Below are 24,419 nucleotides of genomic sequence, written 5' to 3' on the forward strand. Positions count from 1 at the left end.
CCTGTGGCCACTTAACAGGCCGAACTTTTGAGCTTTGAGATTAAACTTCCTACCGCAATTTTAAGAGCATTTACTGATAGTTTAGTGTGCTAAATACGTTTGCTGCTCCTTTATATCTACAGAGTATCATCATCTCTTAAATAATTTCCAGTAAAAAACTTCTGAACCACTGTTTACATAGTTGCAAGTAGGCCTAATTTTTCGTACACATATTTTAATTGTTTTCCAGTAACTTAATTGTCTTTCTGTCACTAAAATTGATTTGTACCATGAGTGTAAAGTGCCTGACGTACCGCAGAATCGTTAGCTCCGGGATCTGGTGTGATGGATGTAGTAACTTATAACATTGGGGCGATTGTAGTGATGTTGGAATTGGGAAAATGAGCGAGACTCATCAGTGGTTCTGTAGGCTATGCAACAGAGATATTAAGATTGTGGAACAGGCGGAGAAAATTGCTGCCCTTCAGGCTGAGTTAGATGAGGCTAGGCGAGAACTGGGCAGGTTAAGGGGGGAGAAGGGTAAACAGTGGTGGGAAGTGGCAAAGGGCATAAGGAACAGGCCAAGAAATTCTTCTGACAGCTTTGTTATTAATGTACAAAATAGGTTTGACCTGTTGCCTCAGTCAGAAACTGATGAGCCTCTCACAAAAGTAGTTGTAGACAGGGCTCAACAAGCTTTCAGCAGCAAATTGAATAAGAATGTAGGGAAGTCTGCAAAGAGAAAGAAAGTCTTGTTACTAGGTAGTTCGCATGCTACGGGTGTGGGCCAACTTCTGCAGGATGAATTAGGGTCAGAATACCAGGCACAAGTTTTTTCAAACCTAGTGCTGGACTGGGGCAGGTTACAGAGGATTTAGGTTCACTATGTAGAGGCTTTACTAAGGAAGATACCGTGGTTATTGTGGGTGGGCCGGGCAACAGTATTGACAGAGATCCAGGGTACAGCATAGAATGTGACCTGGCAAAGATTGCATCAACATCGAGTCATACCAGTGTTGGGTTTGTGTCAGTTCTGGAGCACCACGACCGACCTCATTTGAGCTCTTCTGTCAGGAGAGTTAATTTGGAGTTGGAACGGCTACTTGGATCTGGTGCAGGGTCACACATTGGTGTGGTTCCTGTTGATTCACTCTGTAGGTGGGACTATACTAGACATGGCCTACACCTCAACAAGAAAGGGAAGGGTAAACTGGCTGGGCTGATAGCAGGAAATTTAAAGGGGGAAGGAACTACATCTCATGGTGGAAACTCTTTTTTTAGTGTAAGATCAGTGTCCAGTGGGAAACTCAGCCAGACAAGTACTAAAGATGTTAAAAAAGTACAAGATATTCACAAAAGTAAAGTGAAAAATAATGTTAGTATATTGGAAGCATGTGCCACTGAACTTAAACTAAATGATGGCACTTTCATAATTGTAACAGTGTGTAGGTCCTCCTCAGGGAATTTCCAGCTATTTCTAGAAAACGTGGATGCTTTGTTGTGCTATCTGTCAGACAGGGGGAAGCAAATTATCATTTGTGGGGATTTCAATGTTGATTCCCTGAAAGACTGTAATAGGAAGAATGACCTTGTAGTACTACTCAGTTCTTTCAATTTGAGCTCCATCATTGATTTGCCTACTCGGATAACAAAGAACAGCAGTACATTGATAGGTAATTTTTTTTATAGACCAAGATAAGTTTAAGGACATAAATGCTTATCCTGTTGAGAATGGTCTTTCAGATCATGGTGCACAGCTAGTTACAGTACATGACATAGCTCCATGCAGTATATCAAATCAGACTTTCAAAGCAGTGCATTCAGTTAACAATATAAATATTGCAAACTTTAGGGAAAGCCAACAGCGGCTAGACTGGGATGAAGTGTATAAGGAACCCGATGCAAACTTGAAACTTAACTTATTTCACGATACATTTTTAAGGGTATTTGAAAATTGTTTTCCCAAGAAAATAGTTAAACATAATTCCAAGAAAACATATAAAAAACCTTGGCTAACTAAAGGAATTAGAATATCTTGCAACCGTAAAAGAGAACTATATCTAACATCAAGAAGGAGTACTGACCCTGAAATTGTTCAATATTATAAAAACTATTGTGCGGTACTAAGAAAAGTTTTTAAAAAGTCCAGAAGCATGTGTATAATGTCTGAGATCAGTAACTCTGATAATAAAATTAAAGCAATTTGGAATATTATTGAAAGGGAAACAGGGCAACCAAGTGCACAGGAAGACTTTAGTGCCATAAAACTGAATGACAAGTGTACTAACAAACAATCAGAAATTGAAAATATTTTCAATAATCATTTTTTAAATGTTGTGGAAAAAATAGGATCTAGATCTTCACTAGAAGAGGCAGGGCTACTAATAGAAGAGGCCATACTTGTGCAGTTTGAAACAACTGTAATTCCACCAACCTCTCCCTCTGAAATCAGTAAAATAATAAACTCACTGAAAAGTAAAAGCTCTTATGGAATTGATGGCATTTCCAGCAAGGTACTTAAAGCTTGTTCCCCACAGATAAGTAGGATTCTGAGCCACATATGTAATAGCTCTTTGGAGCAGGGTGTTTTCCCCGATAGACTGAAATATGCCATTGTAAAACCATTGCATAAAAAGGGGGATACGTCGGATGTCAACAACTACCACCCAATCTCTCTTCTGACAGCTCTATCAAAAATTTTTGAGATAGTAATGTATTCAAGAGTAGCCTCCCATATTTGTAAAAAATAAGGTATTAACAAAATGTTAGTTTGGTTTTCAGAAAGGCTTTTCAACAGAAAATGCTATATACACTTTCACTGATCAAATATTAAATGCTCTGAATAACCGGACATCACCCATTGATATTTTTTGTGATCTCTCAAAGGCCTTCGATTGTGTAAATCATGGAATTCTTTTAGATAAGCTAAATCATTATGGTTTGAGTGGGGCAGTGCACAAATGGTTTAATTCATAGTTAACTGGAAGAATGCAAAAAGTTGAAATAAGTGGTTCATGTAATGTTAAAACAACAGCTGATTCCTCAAACTGGGGGGCTATCAAGTACTGGGTCCTACAGGGTTCGGTCTTAGGTCCTTTACTGTTCTTGATATACATTAATGACTTACCATTCCACATTGATGAAGATGCAAAGTTAGTTCTTTTTGCTGATGATACAAGTATAGTAATAACATCCAAGAACTAAGTGATGTAATTGTAAATGATGTTTTTCACAAAATTATTAAGTGGTTCTCAGCAAACTGACTCTCTTTAAATTTTGATGAAACACAGTATATACAGTTCTGTACAGTAAATGGCACAACTCCAGTAATAAATATAGACTTTGAACGGAAGTCTGTAGCTAAGGTAGAATTTTCAAAATTTTTTGATGTGTCCATTGATGAGAGGTTAAACTGGAAGCAACAGACTGATGGTCTGCTGCAACGTCTGAGCTCAGCTACGTATGCTATTAGGGTTATTGAAAATTTTGGTGATAAGAATCTCAGTAAATTAGCTTACTATGCCTACTTTCATTCACTGCTTTTGTATGGCATCATATTCGGGGGTAATTCATCGTTGAGTAGAATAGTATTCATTGCTGAAAAACGTGTAATCAGAATAATTGCTGGAGCCCACCCAAGGACATCCTACAGACATCTACTTAAGGATCTAGGGATCCTCACAGTAACCTCATGGTATATATATTCACTTATGAAATTTGTCATTAATAATCCAACCCAGTTCAAAAGTAATAACGGTGTGCATAGCCATAACACCAGGAGAAGGATGATCTTCACTGTGCAGTGTTAAATCTGACTTTGGCACACAAAGGGGCAAATTATGCTGCCACAAAAGTCTTTGGTCACCTACCAAACAGCATCAAAAGCCTGACAGATAGCCAAATAACATTTAAAAATAAATTAAAAGAATTTCTAGATGACAACTCCTCTTACTCATTGGCTGAATTTTTAGATATAAATTTAAAAAAAAGACCCTTAAACATTAGTGTCATGCAATATTTTGTGTAATGTAATATCTTGTACAGGCGTCTTTTATTAACCTGACATGTTCCACATCATTACGAAGTGTCATATTCATGATCTATGGAACAAGTATTAATCTAATCTAATCTATGCACATGGAATAGCATCCTCTGCACCATCTACTGGAGCCCTCCTATTTATAAGTGCACTCCAGCAGGCAATCACTCTCATAGTGTGCTCATACTTATTGTGAGTAACTGCTTGTATCAGTACTGGATTGGCTCTGTTTGCATCTTAAGTTCTCAACTGTTGTTTGCTTGCATGTGGAAGAAGAATAAACTTTGGTTCACTGTTGATTGTGTCTTTCAGTATAAGACAATTGGTGACAAGTGTGGTGGTCACTTCCACGCACTCAGTCAGTTTACTTGATCATTTGATTCTTCTATCCATGGAGGCAGTGCCCCCAATCTCTCCTCGAGCAGCAGTAGCAGGTTCTAATGGTTGCTATCACAAACTTGTCCCCCACACTGACTATACACGCTTCAATGCCACTGGCATATCCACTGCCTTTTGCCCCCTTAAGATAATGCTGCTAAATACTTGGAAGCTTATGTAAAGTGGCTTAAGCAACACATGGTATCCCTGACGCAAACATGTGAAAGGCTTAGTTCGTTTTGTGGATTTCTCCTTGGGTCTGCCAGTTGTCATGTCTGTCAAACCAATTCCAGGAAGCAATTTTTGTCTGATGAAATGTATACGTTGTTGTCAAATTATCACCATAAATGCGTGCATGTCACTGCAGTATGTTCTACTGTTGTCAGAAACAGCCCCACCAATCCTACGGGGCTTGGGCGGTAAAACTTCTTCACCTCAGTCACAAATGTCACTTTGTTACGAGCAGCCAGCACCTTCCCCATCGGCACAGTTCCACTACATAGTGAAACCGGCAATCAAGATGTGACGTGCGCCATTGTTGCTGGTCCTCTCAATGGCACTTCACTGGGGAGTGGTCACTGCAAGCATCCATATCCGCACCACTTTGTATAAATATCAGCATTCTGGACTACGGTGTCTGTATAAATAATTACACCCCCCCCCCCCCCCCCCAATCAAGGTCACTTCTGTTCTGGCTGTATGCTGGTGTCAGAAATTAAAGTGTTTAAGCATGTAAGTGTTTTACTTCACTAAGGTTTCTTCCTTTTGATTTGGACTTCACTGTGTTTTCAACATGAGAATGTTTCTCTTGTATTTCACTCTTGACTTATTAATTTTCCATGATTCTGTGGTACTGATGTCAATAAAGCCCTACAATGCTTACTGTACCTTAGATGAATCAAAGCATCTGTCTAATTTTTCAAGTCTCTTCCAATCTGCTATGAAACTATTGTTTTAATTAGGAAGAGTTATCATCAAGGTTTTCTTCAGCATTAAACAACTTTCGTGCACTCCTCAATCCCATCTAGCTGTAGAAGAGCAGTTCTTTGTTGGGCATTTGCTCCCAAATCTGTTAAATATTTTCTGGAAAGCGAAAATATCTGCTACCATCATTTTTACGCTGAGAAAGGTCTAATAAGAAAGAACAGCCTTCAAATATTTGCATGGAGATGTGTGTTTGATGTTCAGCAACATTTTACACGAAATGTTGGAATACTTTTCTATATAAGTATTTTTCAGTCACCCAGTTTCAGTTTCTGTATAGGACCATTTTTAACGTTTACAATTAAAAACGTTAATGTTGTCAACAATAAGCTCATTTCTTCCTTAACTTACAATGAATATGCATAGAATAATTTCAATATCAAGACAACAGCTACACAAAATCCCTAACTCAGATGGTCAAAATATGTATGTTCATATATTGTACCTTTCTTTTTAAAAAAATTAATTTTGTTCTGATAGTAATAAATATGAGTAATGCAACCTACCTTTCCAGCATCCATGACCATTACTCGGTTGTAGGTAGCCACTGTGTTAAGGCGATGCGCAATAGTAAGTACAGTGCAATGAGCAAATGCATCACGAACAGTTTGTTGAATCAAGAAGTCTGTCTCAATATCAACTGAAGCAGTAGCTTCATCAAGTAGAAGAATACGATTTTTGCGTAGTAAAGCTCGTGCCAAGCACACTAATTGCTTTTCTCCCACAGACAAATTTTCACCATCGGCTTCCACAGCAGTGAGGAGTTGCTTCTCTTCACGGCTTACCTGCACAAATGGAAGCAATAAAAGAAAGACAAACTAATAGTATACACAAGACAAAAAGTGTGCAAAACAAACAAACAAACAAACACACACACACACACACACACACAAATTGAAAGCTGTGAAGTCCAACTACGGGAAGCAAAATCATACACGATGTGATGGTCAGCTTTGTGTAAATAATAAGTAGCAGTTATCTGGAAGCATTATGAATGTGTGCTTAATACGATGTAAGAGCATACAGGTGAGCAAGTGATGACAAGTTCATCCCATGTAATAATTTCCCAGACCTATTTCTCATAGTAACTTAATTGCAACATTCAAGAACTTGCCAGTATTAATAACAAAGACTGTGTGTGTGTGTGTGTGTGTTTTAAACACCGACATAGAACTTTCCAGATCTTTAGGAAACAAAAACCAATAATAAACAGAATGACTGCCTAGCTAGAGCGTGGGTCCTTAATGATATACATGGGCAGTGCGGCTTGATGTCGATAAGTTATGGATACTGTTTACTGTGTTCACTAGAATGACAAAAGATGAACATTCACTATGTTACAATTAATTACAAATGAAAGCTGTAACTTAACTTACTTAAATCGCTGGCCATGTCTTCTTCAGGTACTATTCCCCATGTTGTATAAGCCACTGGCAGTAATTCTCTTTTTCTATAACCTGGCAACTGGCTTGCTATGTCGTTCAGAAATATCGGGAGTGTATCAGCAAGGTCAGTTTTCATCCTCTCTTTTTACTGGCGACTTGAGAGATTTCCACAAGCGTTCAATATTCTGTGAGTGGACGGATGGGTCATCCAATGACAGAAATTCAACAGAATGATTCACAAATTCATGTTGAAGGTGCAGTATGACAAAATCATGTGTCATCACTTTCGTTTCCTGTCAATATAAAGTGCTTTACCACAGAGACTGAAAGTTTTTCCACCCCTCTGAATAAACTCAAACTATAAAGCATTTGCACGATTCTCTTTCACTGCCGCCAAATATCCAAATATGTACAACTTCTTTTCTTCAATGGTCCTACTCTGTGGTATTTATTAGTAGATATATGCATTCGTCTCTTTCAACAACCTTGTTTCCTATGGCTTAACAGACTTCTCGGCAGAAACCATAGTAGCTGTACACCGTATTCAAGGACAACTGTGTTTCAAAAGTTGTCGCTTGTCGTGTATAGTCTCTTATCCAACAAGAAACCAAAATGATGCTCTTCTCGGTGGATAACTTGGAAGGAACTGTTACTGAGCGCATTAGAATTGGGGGCAGGGGGGGGGGGGGGAACAACATTCGCACCTTTCTTGCAATGTTTCATGGCGTTGAATCCATGAAATTCTACACAGTTCCTGCTATCATCATTTGGAAGCAATCAGAAGTCACAACAAAACTTCAAACAACTTCCCACACTGCATTACTGAGGAATTAAACTTCACCATGTGAGACAATTGACACTCGAAACTGCGGAGCATTGACTCGCTGCTGTTCACATCCAAAAATGACAAATAACACACATCAAAAAAAGTTTTGCCTCACCATGGTTCCAAGATTTGCGGAACCTGTACAGGAATTTGGAAAAGAGATCAACAAAAACATCATTTCCGCCTTTTCATTGCTCATGAGAACCACACACTGCATATTGTACCACCATACAGCAAGACCTTCAGTGGTGGTGGTCCAGATTGCTGTACACACCGGTACCTCTAATACCCAGTAGCCTGTCCTCTTGAACTGATGCATGCCTGTATTCATTGTGGCATACTATCCACAAGTTCATCAGGGCACTGTTGGTCCAGATTGTCCCACTCCTCAACCGTGATTTAGCGTAGATCCCACAGAGTGGTTGGTGGATCACGTTGTCCATAAACAGCCCTTTTCAATCTATCCAGGCATGTTCATGTATGGAGAACATGCTGACCACTAGTTGAGCAATGTCGTTACCCTGAAGGAAGTCGTTCACAAGATGGGGGCGCGAATTGTCATCCATGAAGACAAATGCCTCACCAATATGGTTGCACTATCGGTCGGAGGATGGCATTCATGTATCATACAGCCATTATGGCGCCTTCCATGACCACCGGCAGTGTACATCAGCCCCACATAATGCCATCCCAAAACAGCAGGGAAACTCCACCTTGCTGCACTCACTGGACTGTGTGTTTAAGGCGTTCAGCCTGACCAGGTTGCCTACAAACACATCTCGGACGATTGTCTGGTTGAAACTCTGATTGGAATGTATACTGCAGAGATAGGCTGGACAGTGAAGGGGGAGGCGTGTTTATAGCGATAAGAAGTGCAATAGTATCGAAGGAAATTGAGGGAGATTCGAATTGTGAAATGATTTGGGTGAAGGTCACGGTTAAAGCAGGCTCAGCAGCTGTTGTGGCTCAGCACCTGAAGAATAATTTGGAAAATATTTCGAGTAGATTTCCCCACCATGTTATAGTTCTGGGTGGAGATTTTAATTTGCCGGATATAGACTGGGAGACTCAAACGTTCATAACGGGTGGCAGGGACAAAGAATCCAGTGAAATATTTTTAAGTGCTTTATCTGAAAACTACCTTGAGCAGTTAAACAGAAAACCGACTCGTGGCGATAATATATTAGACCTTCTGGTGACAAACAGACCCGAACTATTTGAATCAGTTAATGCAGAACAGGGAATCAGCGATCATAAAGCGGTTACTGCGTCGATGATTTCAGCCGTAAATAGAAATATTAAAAAAGGTAGGAAGATTTTTCTGTTTAGCAAAAGTGACAAAAAGCAGATTACAGAGTACCTGACGGCTCAACACAAAAGTTTTGTCTCAAGTGCAGATAGTGTTGAGGATCAGTGGACAAAGTTCAAAACCATGGTACAATATGCGTTAGATGAGTATGTGCCAAGCAAGATCGTAAGAGATGGAAAAGAGCCACCGTGGTACAACAACCGAGTTAGAAAACTGCTGCGGAAGCAAAGGGAACTTCACAGCAAACATAAACATAGCCAAAGCCTTGCAGACAAACAAAAATTACGCGAAGCGAAATGTAGTGTGAGGAGGGCTATGCGAGAGGCTTTCAATGAATTCGAAAGTAAAGTTCTATGTACTGACTTGGCAGAAAATCCTAAGAAATTTTGGTCCTATGTCAAAGCGGTAGGTGGATCAAAACAAAATGTCCAGACACTCTGTGACCAAAATGGTACTGAAACAGAGGATGACAGACTAAAGGCCGAATTACTAAATGTCTTCTTCCAAAGCTGTTTCACAGAGGAAGACTGCACTGTGCTTCCTTCTCTAGATTGTCGCACAGTTGACAAAATGGTAGATATCGAAGTAGACGACAGAGGGATAGAGAAACAATTAAAATCGCTCAAAAGAGGAAAGGCCGCTGGTCCTGATGGGATACCAGTTCGATTTTACACAGAGTACGCGAAGGAACTTGCCCCCCTTCTTGCAGCGGTGTACCGTAGGTCTCTAGAAGAGCGAAGCGTTCCAAAGGATTGGAAAAGGGCACAGGTCATCCCCGTTCTCAAGAAGGGACGTCGAACAGATGTGCAGAACTATAGACCTATATCTCTAACGTCGATCAGTTGTAGAATTTTGGAACACGTATTATGTTCGAGTATAATGTCTTTTCTGGAGACTAGAAATCTACTCTGTAGGAATCAGCATGGGTTTCGAAAAAGACGATCGTGTGAAACCCAGCTCGCGCTATTCGTCCACGAGACTGAGAGGGCCTTAGACACGGGTTCACAGATGGATGCCGTGTTTCTTGACTTCCGCAAGGCGTTTGACACAGTTCCCCACAGTCGTTTAATGAACAAAGTAAGAGCATACGGACTATCAGATCAATTGTGTGATTGGATTGAGGAGTTCCTAGATAACAGAACGCAGCATGTCATTCTCAATGGAGAGAAGTCTTCCGAAGTAAGAGTGATTTCAGGTGTGCCGCAGGGGAGTGTCATAGGACCGTTGCTGTTCACAATATACATAAATGACCTGGTGGATGACATCGGAAGTTCACTGAGGCTTTTTGCAGATGATGCTGTGGTGTATCGAGAGGTTGCAACAATGGAAAATTGTACTGAAATGCAGGAGGATCTGCAGCGAATTGACGCATGGTGCACGGAATGGCAATTGAATCTCAATGTAGCGAAGTGTAATGTGATGCGAATACATAGAAAGATAGGTCCCTTATCATTTAGCTACAAAATAGCAGGTCAGCAACTGGAAGCAGTTAATTCCATAAATTATCTGGGAGTACGCATTAGGAGTGATTTAAAATGGAATGATCATATAAAGTTGATCGTCGGTAAAGCAGATGCTAGACTGAGATTCATTGGAAGAATCCTAAGGAAATGCAATCCGACAACAAAGGAAGTAGGTTACAGTACACTTGTTCGCCCAATGCTTGAATACTGCTCAGCAGTGTGGGATCCGCACCAGGTAGGGTTGATAGAAGAGATAGAGAAGATCCAACGGAGAGCAGCGCGCTTCGTTACAGGATCATTTAGTAATTGCGAAAGCGTTACGGAGATGATAGATAAACTCCAGTGGAAGACTCTGCAGGAGAGACGCTCAGTAGCTCGGTACGGGCTTTTGTTAAAGTTTCGAGAACATACCTTCACCGAAGAGTCAAGCAGTATATTGCTCCCTCCTACGTATATCTCGCGAAGAGACCATGAGGATAAAATCAAAGAGATTAGAGCCCACACAGAAGCATACCGACAATCCTTCTTTCCACGTACAATACGAGACTGGAATAGAAGGGAGAACCGATAGAGGTACTCAGGGTACCCTCCGCCACACACCATCAGGTGGCTTGCGGAGTACGGATGTAGATGTAGATGTAGATGTAGAAGGCACACGCAACTCTCATCGGTGAAGAGAATGTGATGCCAATCCTGAGTGGTCTATTCAGCATGTTGTTGGGCCCATCTGTACTGCACTGCATGGTGTCGTGGTTGCAAAGATGGACCTCGCCATGGACGTTGGAAATGAAGTTGTGTGTCATACAGCCTACTGTGCACAGTTTGAGTCATAACATGACATCCTGTGGCTGCACAAAAAGCCTTATTCAATAAGGTGGCGTTGCTGTCAGGGTTCCTCTGAGCCATAATCCGTAGGTAGTGATCATCCATTGCAGTAGTAGCCCTTGGGCAGCCCAAGAAAGGCATGTCATCGACAATTTCTGTCTCTCCTCCATGTTCGAACAACACCGCTTTGGATCACTCCGAGGCCCCTGGACGCTTCCCTTGTTGAGAGCCCTTCCTGGAACAAAGTAAAAATGCAGACACGATCGAACCGCCTAGTATTGACCGTCTAGGCATGGTTGAACTACAGACAACACTAGCCGTTTACCTCCTTCCTGGTGGAATGACTGGAACTGATCAGCTGTCAGACCCCCTCCATCTAATATGTGCTGCTCATGCATGGTTGTTTACATCTTTGGGCAACTTTAGTGACATCTCTGAACAGTCAAAGGGACTGTGTCTGACATACAATATCCACAGTCAACATCTATCTTCAGGAGTTCTGGGAATCAGGGTGAAGCAAAACTTTTTTTGGTGTGTGTATGTTCCCCTAGCCACACAGTAAACATTTACCATAATTAGCATCATCACTGGAGTTGAGTAGCCAACATTGAGTCACATATTCAATGTATATCGCTAAAGGCCACACATTCGTTTTGGAAAGATCTTTGATACGTGACTACATTTACATTGTATATTTTCTTATCATGAAAATATAAAAACCAATTCTATTAAATGAAGCATGGTGGTTACCAAAGAACTGAAATCCAGATTGTAATGCACTTTTGTCAGCCAACCATAGCTCATGTCATGTGATCTAGCCATCCAAATACAGCAGATATTCATAGCAGAGGACACATGATGTAGTCAGCCCAGAGAAACATTATTGTTAAGTAGCAGGAACACACAAATAGGAAAAGTTAATGGTTTAAATTAATATACATACTGAATACCTACAAGACAACTTATGCTTTCACATACAATATTGGTCATCAAAAATGTTTTCCAGTGTTGGTTAGGCAGGAACCTAGGCGGTCAGCTTAAATTACAGTGAGTAAATCGAGGAGCAATAATATTCATATTCTTCCCTGTCACAAAGTCGATAGACACCCCTGCAGTCGTCAATATTGCATGTGACATCACATTTTCAGGAATTATTGTGAAACTGTCATTATCCTAATCGGCCCTGGATCAAAGCAGTTTGTCGTTACAAGTATTGCAGAGTTTTTGACACATTTTGCCGTCAGCAGACACTTGTGTGTGCACTGAGTTTTACTGGTGTAAATGGTGCACTTTCTTTGCAAAGAAAGTTTTATTTTGGTGTTTTTCTTTTATTTAAGTTTTACTGCTGGAGTTGCAAAATAAAGTAAAATTCTTTGTCAGAGTAACAGTTCTTACCAGTCAAAATTACAAAAATTTAACTGAAAACTAAAACAGCGAAAAATTTCCAGAATTCTAAAGTTCTCGAGGTCCACCCACATTTTTTCCACGTGAAAAAATTCACTGGCTTTTTCCAGATTTCCCAGGACGTATATACCTTGTTCTTTCTCTTAATCTGTGGTTTCAACAGAATGCTTTATGGTCCCCATGATTGCTGCATTTTCAGGCAATTATATGTTTTATACTCTTATTAATTTGAGTCTTAGTTCAGATTTTAGAGTTGTTATTAAATTTAAAGTTTCTAAACAAAGACATAAAAAAGATATACCTTTTCTTTGAGATGTGCCTTCTCCAGTGCTTCCCATATTTTTTCATCAGTGTGCTCATTAAATGGATCTAAGTTGTATCTCACAGTTCCCTGAAAGAGTACAGGGTCCTGAGGAATGATGGCTATGGCAGATCGTAAATCATGAAGCCCAATTTTTGATATGTCAATACCATCAATGAGAATACTCCCTCCAGAAAGTTCTGTGAGTCGTAACAGTGTAGTAACAAGAGATGATTTGCCTGGAATAATTAATGTTCACATAGTAAGAAAGAGAATAAAATGAGTGTTTAAAGCAAAATCTATGAGTATAAACAAGATTAGTATTACATAAAATTCTGAACATAATTGTACAGAGTGTAACCATTATGAAGCAACAAGCCATTTTATCGGAAAGTACACAACACCCTCTTTGAGAAAGTACTACTTACTAGCTGCTCTTTATCACTCTATTCTTAAACATGTATTTCCGTGTATTCCAGCACAATATTTTTATATCTGACAAATAAGTTAACTGATTTTGGTAAAAGAGTAATGCATCCAGAGTTCACAAAATTCCACCCTACAACTGCAAACTGAACTTTACTATAAGAGGTTTAACCAATATCCATAAGATTTATTGACTGTTTACATTAAGCTATAAAAGAGCAGCACAGTCAGTCTTCACACTAAATGGTCTTGTTTTGAGTACAAATGTGTGTGTGTGTGTGTGTGTGTGTGTGTGTGTGTGTGTGTGTGTGTGTGTGTGTGTGTGTGTGTGAGAGAGAGAGAGAGAGAGAGAGAGAGAGAGAGAGAGAGAGAGAGAGAGAGCGCACACACTTCAACTAGAAGAAGAGCAAAAGCCCAAAAGCTAGTGCAAATACTGTTTACTGTTAACTTATGTGTTTCTATGCCGCACACACCATCCAGTGTACGTGAGTGGTTGCCTTTGCATTATTTTAGATATTTTAAAATCTATTAGTGATTCTATGTCAAGCGGTGTAGTTTCAGAGATGTTTGCCAATCAAACATCACGTATTTTGTTCATAAATATGTCGCCAAAATTATTTACCCATGTTTTTAGACAAATTTCAGTACTTTATAAGACACTCTTAAGTGAAGAGTGATAAAATGTCAGGACAACAACTCAAAAATTCTTGTCAACTTTAAAGTGCTTGTATTTCAGTGAATATTGTGGTAATTGATGTGTAATTGGTATGATGAGCCTAAATTCCTCCCTTCAAAATAGTTTACGCTCTTCTTCCATGGCATTGTTGGCAAGTAGCCTGTTTTATAAAATCTGCATGTTTTAATCACTTTTTTTTGAGTTTATACTACTTAAGATGTATGGGGTTGAAGCTGATAAAAGAAAAATTACCCCAAAAAAGAAGCAACTTTTAAATCATAGCATCTCAAAAATATGGCCTGATCCATACTCATGTTAACCATTGTTTGAAACAGCATTCTTCTAGCCATAAAAGAACAAATTTCCACAACTGCTTTTTTTCCATTGAATATATACAATTATTAATTAATTTTCTCACGCAAATGAAAATTTTGGTGCATCATAAAATGTAGATATTTTTGAAGTAATTGTATATATGCAGTTAAATGCTTGATTTAATCCTTGGTGGATTTTACAATTACCTGTTAGTAAAACACTGGTATTCCTATGGCCAAGACAAAGCTATGCACAATAGCCAGGCGTGTCCAGCCATGGGTGGAGGATTTTTTCCAGATTTATTTATTTATTTGCTGTCCCACACAAAATTCAGTTTTTGGCAATTGTCATCCCTTTAATTTACATATATGATGAGATACAAGGTTGTACTAATTGTACTTCTCTTGCCAGTAAAATACAAATGCATGCACTGATATCAAACGAAAGGATCAAAAATTATCAGTTCTCTGTTACAAAATTAACATTACTTGATAATTGTAGACCTTCATGGAAAAAAAAAGCAAGGAAGGATTTCTGATATTTTGTAGATGAAATACTGCTATTTCAAATGGCAGTTAACACCACATATGGATCAGGTATTCTCTTTGAGACACAATGGTTTAAATGTTACTTATTTATGCAGCTAATTTATCCTTTGTGCCAAATTTGGCCCTATGTACCTGTATCTCAAAAACTATGTACTCTGAATTGACAAAACTTGTAGGTTTTATAAACACAGTACTATACAACAATGTCTGAAAGGAGACCTGCCTCAACAAAGTACATGAAGAGATCACTCTTCCTTAGGTCGTTTAGTAAATCAGCACACGCAATTGGAAAAAAATCTGAAATGAGTAAGCGGGCAAATAGTATCACTCCTTAGTACATTTATGATTAATTATACACATATATGCCACTAAATACATCAAAACTCAACCACTACTGAAAGGAGTAATGTATCACCTTCCCTTTCTATTTAGCTTTATGGTTTTAGATTTTGTTTATGTCACACACACACACACACACACACACACACACACACACACACACACACGAGTGTACACGTGTCCTTTTTTCCCCCTAAGGGAAGTCTTTCCACTCCCGGGATTGGAATGACTCCTTACCCTCTCCCTTAAAACCCACATCCTTTCGTCTTTCCCTCTCCTTCCCTCTTTCCTGAAGAAGCAACCATTGGTTGCGAAAGCTAGTAATTGTGTGTGTGTGTGTTTGTGTGTTTTGTTCATTGTGCCTGTCTGCCGGCGCTTTCCCGCTTGGTAAGTCTTGGAATCTTTGTTTTTAATATATATATATATATATATATATGGTGTCTGTGTATGTGCGGATGGATATGTGTGTGTGTGTGTGTGTGTGTGCGCGAGTGTACACCTGTCCTTTTTTTCCCCTAAGGGAAGTCTTTCCGCTCCCGGGATTGGAATGACTCCTTACCCTCTCCCTTAAAACCCACATCCTTTCATTTTTCCCTCTCCTTCCCTCTTTCCTGACGAAGCAACTGCCAGTTGCGAAAGCTCGTAATTCTGTGTGTGTGTTTGTGTGTTTTGTTCATGTGCCTGTCTGCCGGCGCTTTCCCGCTTGGTGGGTCTTGGAATCTTTGTTTTTAATATATTTTTCCCATGTGGAAGTTTCTTTCTGTTTTATATATATATATATGAAACCCGGACACCATCCTTGTAACCATTGATGCCACTTCCCTATACACAAATATCCTGCACGTCCAGGGCCTCGCTGCAATGGAGCACTTCCTTTCACGCCGATCACCTGCCACCCTACCTAAAACCTCTTTCCTCGTCACCTTAGCCAGCTTCATCCTGACCCACAACTTCTTCACTTTTGAAGGCCAGACATACCAACAATTAAAGGGAACAGCCATGAGTACCAGGATGGCTCCCTCGTATGCCAACCTATTTATGGGTCGCTTAGAGGAAGCCTTCTTGGTTACCCAAGCCTGCCAACCCAAAGTTTGGTACAGATTTATTGACGACATCTTCATGATCTGGACTCACAGTGAAAAACAACTCCTGAATTTCCTCTCCAACCTCAACTCCTTTGGTTCCATCAGATTCACCTGGTCCTACTCCAAATCCCATGCCACTTTCCTTGAGGTTAACCTCCATCAGTCCAATGGCCAGCTTCACACATCCGTCCACATCAAACCCATCAACAAGCAACAGTACCTCCATTATGACAGCTGCCACCCATTCCATATCAAGCGGTCCCTTCCCTACAGCCTAGGCCTTCGTAGCAAACGAATCTGCTCCAGTCCAGAATCCCTGAACCATTACACCAACAACCTGAAAACAGCTTTCGCATCCCGCAACTACCCTCCCGACCTGGTACAGAAGCAAATAACCAGAGACACTTCCTCATCCCCTCAAACCCAGAACCTCTCACAGAAGAACCTTAAAAGTGCCCCACTTGTGACAGGATACTTCCCGGGACTAGATCAGACTCTGAATGTGGCTCTCCAGCAGGGATACGACTTCCTAAAATCCTGCCCCGAAATGAGATCCATCCTTCATGAAATCCTCCCCATTCCACCAAGAGTGTCTTTCCGCCATCCACCTAACCTTCGTAACCTCTTGGTTCATCCCTATGAAATTCCCAAGCCACCTTCCCTCTGACTCCTACCCTTGCAACCGCCCCCGGTGTAAAACCTGTCCTATGCACCCTCCCACCACCACCTACTCCAGTCCTGTAACCCGGAAGGTGTACACGATCAAAGGCAGAGCCACGTGTGAAAGCACCCACGTGATTTACCAACTGACCTGCCTGCACTGTGATGCTTCCTATGTGGGAATGACCAGCAACAAACTGTCCATTCACATGAATGGACACAGGCAAACAGTGTTTGTTGGTAATGAGGATCACCCTGTGGCTAAACATGCCTTGGTGCACGGCCAGCACATCTTGGCACAGTGTTACACTGTCCGGGTTATCTGGATACTTCCCACAAACACCAACCTATCCGAACTCCGGAGATGGGAACTCGCCCTTCAGTATAGCCTCTCTTCTCGATATCCACCAGGCCTCAACCTCCGCTAATTTCAAGTTGCCGCCGCTCATACCTCACCTGTCTTTCAACAACTTCTTTGCCTCTGTACTTCCGCCCCGACTGACATCTCTGCCCGAACTCTTTGCCTTTACAAATGTCTGCTTGTGTCTGTGTATGTGCAGATGGATATGTGTGTGTGTGCGTGCGAGTGTACACCTGTCTTTTTTTCCCCCTAAAGTAAGTCTTTCCGCTCCCGGGATTGGAATGACTCCTTACCCTCTCCCTTAAAACCCACATCCTTTCGTCTTTCCCTCTCCTTCCCTCTTTCCTGAAGAAGCAACCGTCGGTTGCGAAAGCTAGAAATTCTGTGTGTGTGTTTTATTTATTGTGCCTATCTACCGGCGCTTTCCCGCTTGGTAAGTCTTGGAATCTTTGTTTTTAATATTTTTTTCCCATGTGGAAGTTTCTTTCTATTTTATTTACATTATTTCATTAAGCTTCTTAATCACTTCATGTTTTACTAATAAGGAGAAATAGACAATGTTGATGAAATGCAGCTGCAAGATTTTTTCTGAGAGTCTCAGAAGGAGAAGAAAAAGTTATTGATAAACGGAGCTAGAAATCACATATTAAGCAGGCAGAACAGTATTTACAAGAGATGAGATTCAGAACAAGAAAACATAAAAAGAGACATGGAAGGTAAATAATTTAAACACAGAGATGTCAGGTATGAATGTCTCCACATTTTCCATCTGCACGTTAAAGTCGTTCATGAATCAAGCACTAAATTTGTCCTTTTTACACTTTTTTCCCTGTATTAATTTTTTTTATTTCTTTCTTAACAACATTCACACCATGTCATTTTTAAGCACTCACTATTCAAAACAGCTAATGCTATTAAAGGGTGTATATGCCGACAAGGAAATAAATTCCTGGATTTTTTCTTGGATTTCCCGGTTAAAAGTACAATTTTTCTCGAGTGAACACACAATTTTTCCCAGGTGAAAATACACTTTTTCTGTGTTAAGTGACAGTATACTTCCCACTGTAACTGTATACCTTATCAATCCTTTGAATGGTTAAAGTTTTATATGCCGGTGTAGAATTTCCCATTGAAATTTTAAATAATGACATAAATGTCTGGTTTTCTGTTACCAAAATTTTTCTAAGTGGCTGGTCCTCAAATTGTTAAGTTTTAAATGAGAGCAAATGCTCTGTGAGCTACGGATTTTATCACAATTTCCCACATGCAACATTATTCATCTCACATAAAAGGAAATTCACTTTGAAAGTAACACTTTTCGAATCAGCACATGCAGAATTTCCAGCAACCTGTAAGAAATTGGTGCATTTGAGGTGTTGCCAGAGAGCACCAAAAAACAGGCATTACTGCACATGCACAGCTATGACGATGTAGAAAGCGCATGCTTAGCATTTGCTCTGCTCATATACCTTTTGTCTCATTTCTATTTGGAGTCTTGTATGTAGTGGGGCATCATGTGACCATGGGTGGCACTGTGGCATGTCGTTCAGAGGGGACATATTGAGTTATTGTACTTGGGCCATTTGTTTTATCACATCTTAACCAAATAAGGAATGCAAAACAAGAAAGTAGGCTTTAGTAAATATTCATGTCAGAACTAGACTCTGTAACTCTATAAACACCCTAACATTTTGCTATGTATGGATTTTAACATTGATTTTATTTATTTATTTATTTATTTGAACTCTCAATTACTGGTAAGTAGCATCCATACAGCAATATGACAAGCTACTAAGAAGGAATACAAATTAATTGCAAAAATACAAAAACAGTTGTTTGTATGCAACAGAACTAAGAAAGGTAAGTCTTTCGTGACATTTTCAAACTGTATAAAAAATTAACAAGGTTATTTGTGAAGCCTAGAACCTGTATAACTGGCAGTTTAAATTCTACACCACGAGTAAATATAAGGCCTTGTGGGGTGATACAATGACAAAAAATGCTGTACTGTAAGTCTATTATTTACCAAAGAATGGAGTCCTGAAAGTTTAAGACATAAACAACATAAATTAAGAAAAATGCCGAGTGTAGAGGAAGTACCAGACAAGTGTTTAAACACGTTTTGTCATCAACCTGCATATTAATCTTGAAGTGAACATTTATGTATATTCATATGTATATACAGGGCGTATACGTGGACAAGGAAAACAAAAATATCCTGGATTTTTCCCGGATCTCCCAGTTAAAAATACATTTTCCTCTGAGTGAAAATACACTTTTTCCATGTTAAAGTGACAATATACTGTCCCTCAGAACTGTAAAACTTATCCATTGAATGGATATTGTTTAATACAGCAGCGCAGAATTTCCCGGCACTTTATAAAATGAAACTCACAGGGAAAAACACATTTTGGAAAGATCTTTGATGTACAGCAACATGTACGCTGCATACTTTCGTATTACAAAAGTATACATTCGAATTCCACCAACAGGAAAAGTTAATGGTTTAAATTAATATACATAGTATTGCTACAAGAAAAGAAAAGAAAAGCTTTTGGACATTATATTTGTCTCGAAGATTAATAAGCTACAAGGGAAGCTAAGCTTTCACATATAATGTTGACCTGTTTAGCGCAAATGTTACACTTTCAGATACATCACACAAATACGGCAGTAAAATTTTTAATACCAACATAAATATCCCATCTTCTGGGCTCAAAATTCTCCTAAATCGCTCGTCATCATCAAAGAGTTGATTTTTAAATGAAAGCAAATGCTCTGTGATTTAAGAAATTCATGGCACATTCTCGCACATAGTTCATCTTGTGTAAAAGGAAATTTACTTTGAAAATAACGATTTTCGAACAACAATTCACAATATTTTCCCGTGACCTGTTTTGATTCATTTCAGCAGTTGCCAGAAAGTGCAAGATAAGAGGCGTCGCCGCACTTGCGCACCTATGGCGACGAAGGAAGCCTGTATGTTTGTACGTGTAAAACATTACATTATGTTATAAAAGAAATAGATGTCAAGAGGATACTGTCAGAGCTTCAGAATTTCATGAACCATACTAAAATGCATAGTTTGCCTTACAGTGCACATTCTGACACTAGCCAATAGTGTGGAATGCGTTTCCTGTCTCAGCAGGAAAGCTTAATAAAAGCCAAAATTTATTTAGCTAACCGACAACTTTATTGTTCTGCAAGGCGATTAATGCTTGACTATCAGAAAGGTGGAAATAAAATAAAATCTGAAACTAGTAACATATTTTAGCCTTTCCTAATTATGTGAATGTATTTTAATTCACTTGATAGCTCCCAGCCACAGAAATCTGTCTTGTTTTCATTTGACTTGAGAGCAGTAAACGAAGAGGAAACAGAAAAATCACTAAATGTAAAAACAGGTCATTTGGAGACTATGCCGTCCTCCCACTATAACTCAGACTGCTTTGCGCGCAACAGTAATATTAAAATGACTTTCCAAAAATAAGTTCATTTTGTAGCGGACATCTTTCTGAAGAGACTGATACATAAAACATGTCTTCGAGAAAATGTAAGACATGCTATTTGGTCTTAAGTGTGCAGTGTTGTGCCACACATCTTTAAACAACATTGTTAACCCACACGTCACTGTATTTCGCTTTGTGGAACTCAAACTGTGGAAATTAAATTAATACCACCTCACAATTAATACTGGATAGGATTATTTGTAACCATGAGAACAAGAACTCTTCAGAAAATATGGACTCTCTATTGCCTATTAGCTAATAGCTTGCTCTTCTGTGTGACATAAAATTAAATATAGGATACGTAAAACTAGTAAAGACAACAGACAGGCAAGACAGTACATATTTCTTCAATACTTAGGTCCTATCGATTTTTCTCTCTAATCTTGCTACAGCTTTACATGATGTGCTTTCCTTTCTGCGAAAGAACTATTACATTCTCACAGTTTGTCAAATATTTTACTACATAAAAAATAGAAATGCCATTGTCTAATACTGAAAAAGTTGTTAATACAAATAGTACCCAAGACTGGTGTGATTTCTCAATCTGATTACGTCTAATTTGTCACTGTGTGCTGGATACAACAAAATAGGCCTTTCTAATATTGTAGCCACATACCAAGTAAGCGAGACTGTTTTGGCAATAATGATCATTTTTATAATACGACAGAATATAATTTACGAGGTACCAATACAAAATACCTATTTGGCCTACTACAAGCAAAAAGCTTTACGTTAGGAAATAGTTTCACGTTTCATTCATATGCTCAAGTTTCTCATGCAGGAGACTGAAAAGAAGTAGAATGAAATTTTTGTATAAATCTGTAATCATCATATTCTTCCATAATTTGTGTGATGTCCCCGTTTCTTCTCCTTCCTCGTTCTAAAAAACAGTCTTGTTATCAGTAATTCCGTAACTATTCCTACAACTGTCAAAACTCATTCTCCGGTGGTTATTCTCCAGTTAGGCGTTATTAAGTGTTTGTACAATGTGTTTTCTTTGCTACTCTCAGAATGTAACCTAAGAGGCTGCTAGCCAGGGACTACAATTGGCCCTGTCTAGTGTAGCGATCTGGCCAAAAATTTTCTGTAAAAATTTCACTTTCCTGGATACACCGAGAAGATAATATGTAATCTTTCTTAGCTGTTATTCCTGTTAGTCATTTATTTCCACTCTGGTAGTCTGAATCTATGGATTTTGCTAGTAATTATAACAATGCTGAACATTCGCAAACCGAATCAACCAAATAACAAGTAGCAGTTGGTATTCACCAGTTCGGCTTTATTCCATCCCGTTTTGTCTGCAGGAAAGTTTATTTCTAGATGTGGCGAGGATTCCCTTGGCAGACACATCACGTACACTATGCATGCATTCAAAAATCAACTTTTAATTCATTCCGGAATCGACTTAGAATGTGTTCAAAAACCAACAAGGATGTGTTTCAAAATAATATGAATAATCGATAGACCAACGTGCCCTGGATGTTAGGTGCTTTGTAAAACAAGTCTTTTTCACCCTCAAGAATATGAATTTGGCGGCCCCCTTTCCTGGTAGCATCTAGCTGCTTGCTGCGACTGCTTGCACAGCCAACAGCAACATTCCTGTGGCCAGAAACGGGATAATCTACTACTCAAATGCGACTGAACTGTGCATGCGCACGAGCCCGCTCGTAACTGCTAAAATGAATCTAATGTAAACAGTGTGACTTCACTCTCACCAGAGGCAATTTGTTGTTATGAAGCATTGCATAGTCTTCCTAATGCCTGTGCCACATTTTGCTGTTAGCAGACACTTGCACGAACACTGTGTGTCGTCATTGTATAGGGCATAACTCCTTTGCAATTTAACTTATTTTCGTTTTTTCTCGTTTGTTTTATTGTTGAAGTATTATTCTGGAGTAGTGGGATACAGTAATATCCTTTGTTAGAGTATCGGTTCTTACTAGTCAAAATTACAAAAATGTTACTGAAAACTAAAACAATGAAAAATTCCCGGGTTTTTATCGGTTTTCTCCAGGATGAAAAATACCTGTTTTTTTCCCAGATCTCCCAATTGTCTTGGGTCGTATACATCCTGATATTACGTTAAGAGACTTGAAATTATGTCATAAGAGAAACAGAACATCAGAGGAGATCCCGAGAGAATTGGAATTTCGAAAACCATACTAAAGTGCATAATTTGGCTTAAAGTCCACATTCCTATGCCCAGATTCACAATGAACTAGCCCCGAAACTGGTATTAAGCTTTTCAGTGTGGTTTTCGGGATGTCAATTTTCTTGGGGGTGCCAGTACTGTATTATCTCATGTTTGGTTCTTTATTACGGCATAATTCCATCAGCATACAATATGATGCCAGAAGATGAAAACAAGCATTTGAAATTCAGCAAACAGTTGAAGCTAGCCAATACTGTGGAATGAAGTATTTCATTTCAAATAAATTCACTCCTCTGTGGAAAAGATTAAGCCAAATTTCTTTAGCAAACTGACAAAAACAACTTCACTGCACTCAAGGCAATTAATGCTCGATTCCTGAAATCAGGAAACTGAAACTAATAACATGTTTTAGTCTTCTGTAATTATGGGAACGTATTTTAGTTCACTTGACAGCTCCCAGCCACAGAAATGTTTCGTTTTCAATTGACAGGAGAGAAAAATCACAAAACTTAAGTGTCACAGACTAACCACCCTCCCCACTAAAACTCAGGATGAACTGCGCATCTGACAGCTTGGGCATGCCAGAAACGTTTTTCTGGGTAGCATTACACGTGCTGCTCATAAGTGGCTCAATTGTACATGCACCTGAGCCCACTGGCAAGTGTTCAAATGAACCTAATGTAAGCAGTTGTAATGTTACACTCATCAAAAGCAGTTTCTTGTTATGAAGTACTGCATAGCCTTTGTCCTAAAGTCTTTGGCACATTTTGCTGTTGGGAGACGCTTATCTGTGCATTGTGTTTTGTTATTGTAAATGACGCATTTCCTTTGTAACTTAAGTTTTATGTTCATGTTTTTCTCTTGTTTTATTGCTGAAGTATTATTCTGCAGTAGCAGAATAAAGGAAAATTCTTTGTCAGAGTATCAGTTCTTATCAGTCAAAATAACAAAAATTTAACCGAAGACTAAAACAATGAAACATTTCCACAATTCTAAAATTTCCCGAGTTTTCTCCCAGACGAACAACTTCCCGACTTTTTCCCGGATTCTCCATTGTCCCAATGCGTACACACCCCGCATTAGCAACATGTAACGGCATCGTAACCTCATATGTGGTTTCCATTCAGAGTGAGAATCGCGCACTGATTGTAAATCAGGAGGTACTTCTTCCCATATGTGTTGTCAATACTGGGAATGGTGAGTGGACTGTCAAAATTTCATATACATGTATCAGCCTTACTTTACTTTTTAAGTTATGCTGATGGCTGCAGGTTAGAATTATATAATTCTGGATTAAGACATAGTTGTTAGTATTATTGTATATGATAACCTCAGTTGATACAACTTTTAGATTCCTGCAATTTCAACTATAGTCTCAATAAAGTGCTAGAGTATAATGTTATATTCTACTCCCTAAAATGCTCATTATATTGTATGCTGATGAAGTAACATTAA

General features: G+C 39.2%; 1 protein-coding gene across 1 annotated transcript in view; it reads right to left on the reverse strand.

Annotated features, from left to right (window-relative positions):
- The window catches only part of LOC126274593 (ATP-binding cassette sub-family C member 5-like), a 271,486-nt gene that overhangs the window by 4,917 nt on the left and 242,150 nt on the right, over nucleotides 1-24,419 (reverse strand). Inside the window, exons 24-25 of the mRNA XM_049977127.1 lie at nucleotides 12,894-13,132; nucleotides 5,887-6,165 (exon numbers count right to left, since the gene is read on the reverse strand). Coding sequence (XP_049833084.1) covers nucleotides 5,887-6,165; nucleotides 12,894-13,132 — 518 coding nt within the window. The remainder of the gene's footprint in view (nucleotides 1-5,886; nucleotides 6,166-12,893; nucleotides 13,133-24,419) is intronic.

This window comes from Schistocerca gregaria, chromosome 1, assembly GCF_023897955.1.
Source record: "Schistocerca gregaria isolate iqSchGreg1 chromosome 1, iqSchGreg1.2, whole genome shotgun sequence".
NCBI lineage: Eukaryota > Metazoa > Arthropoda > Insecta > Orthoptera > Acrididae > Schistocerca > Schistocerca gregaria.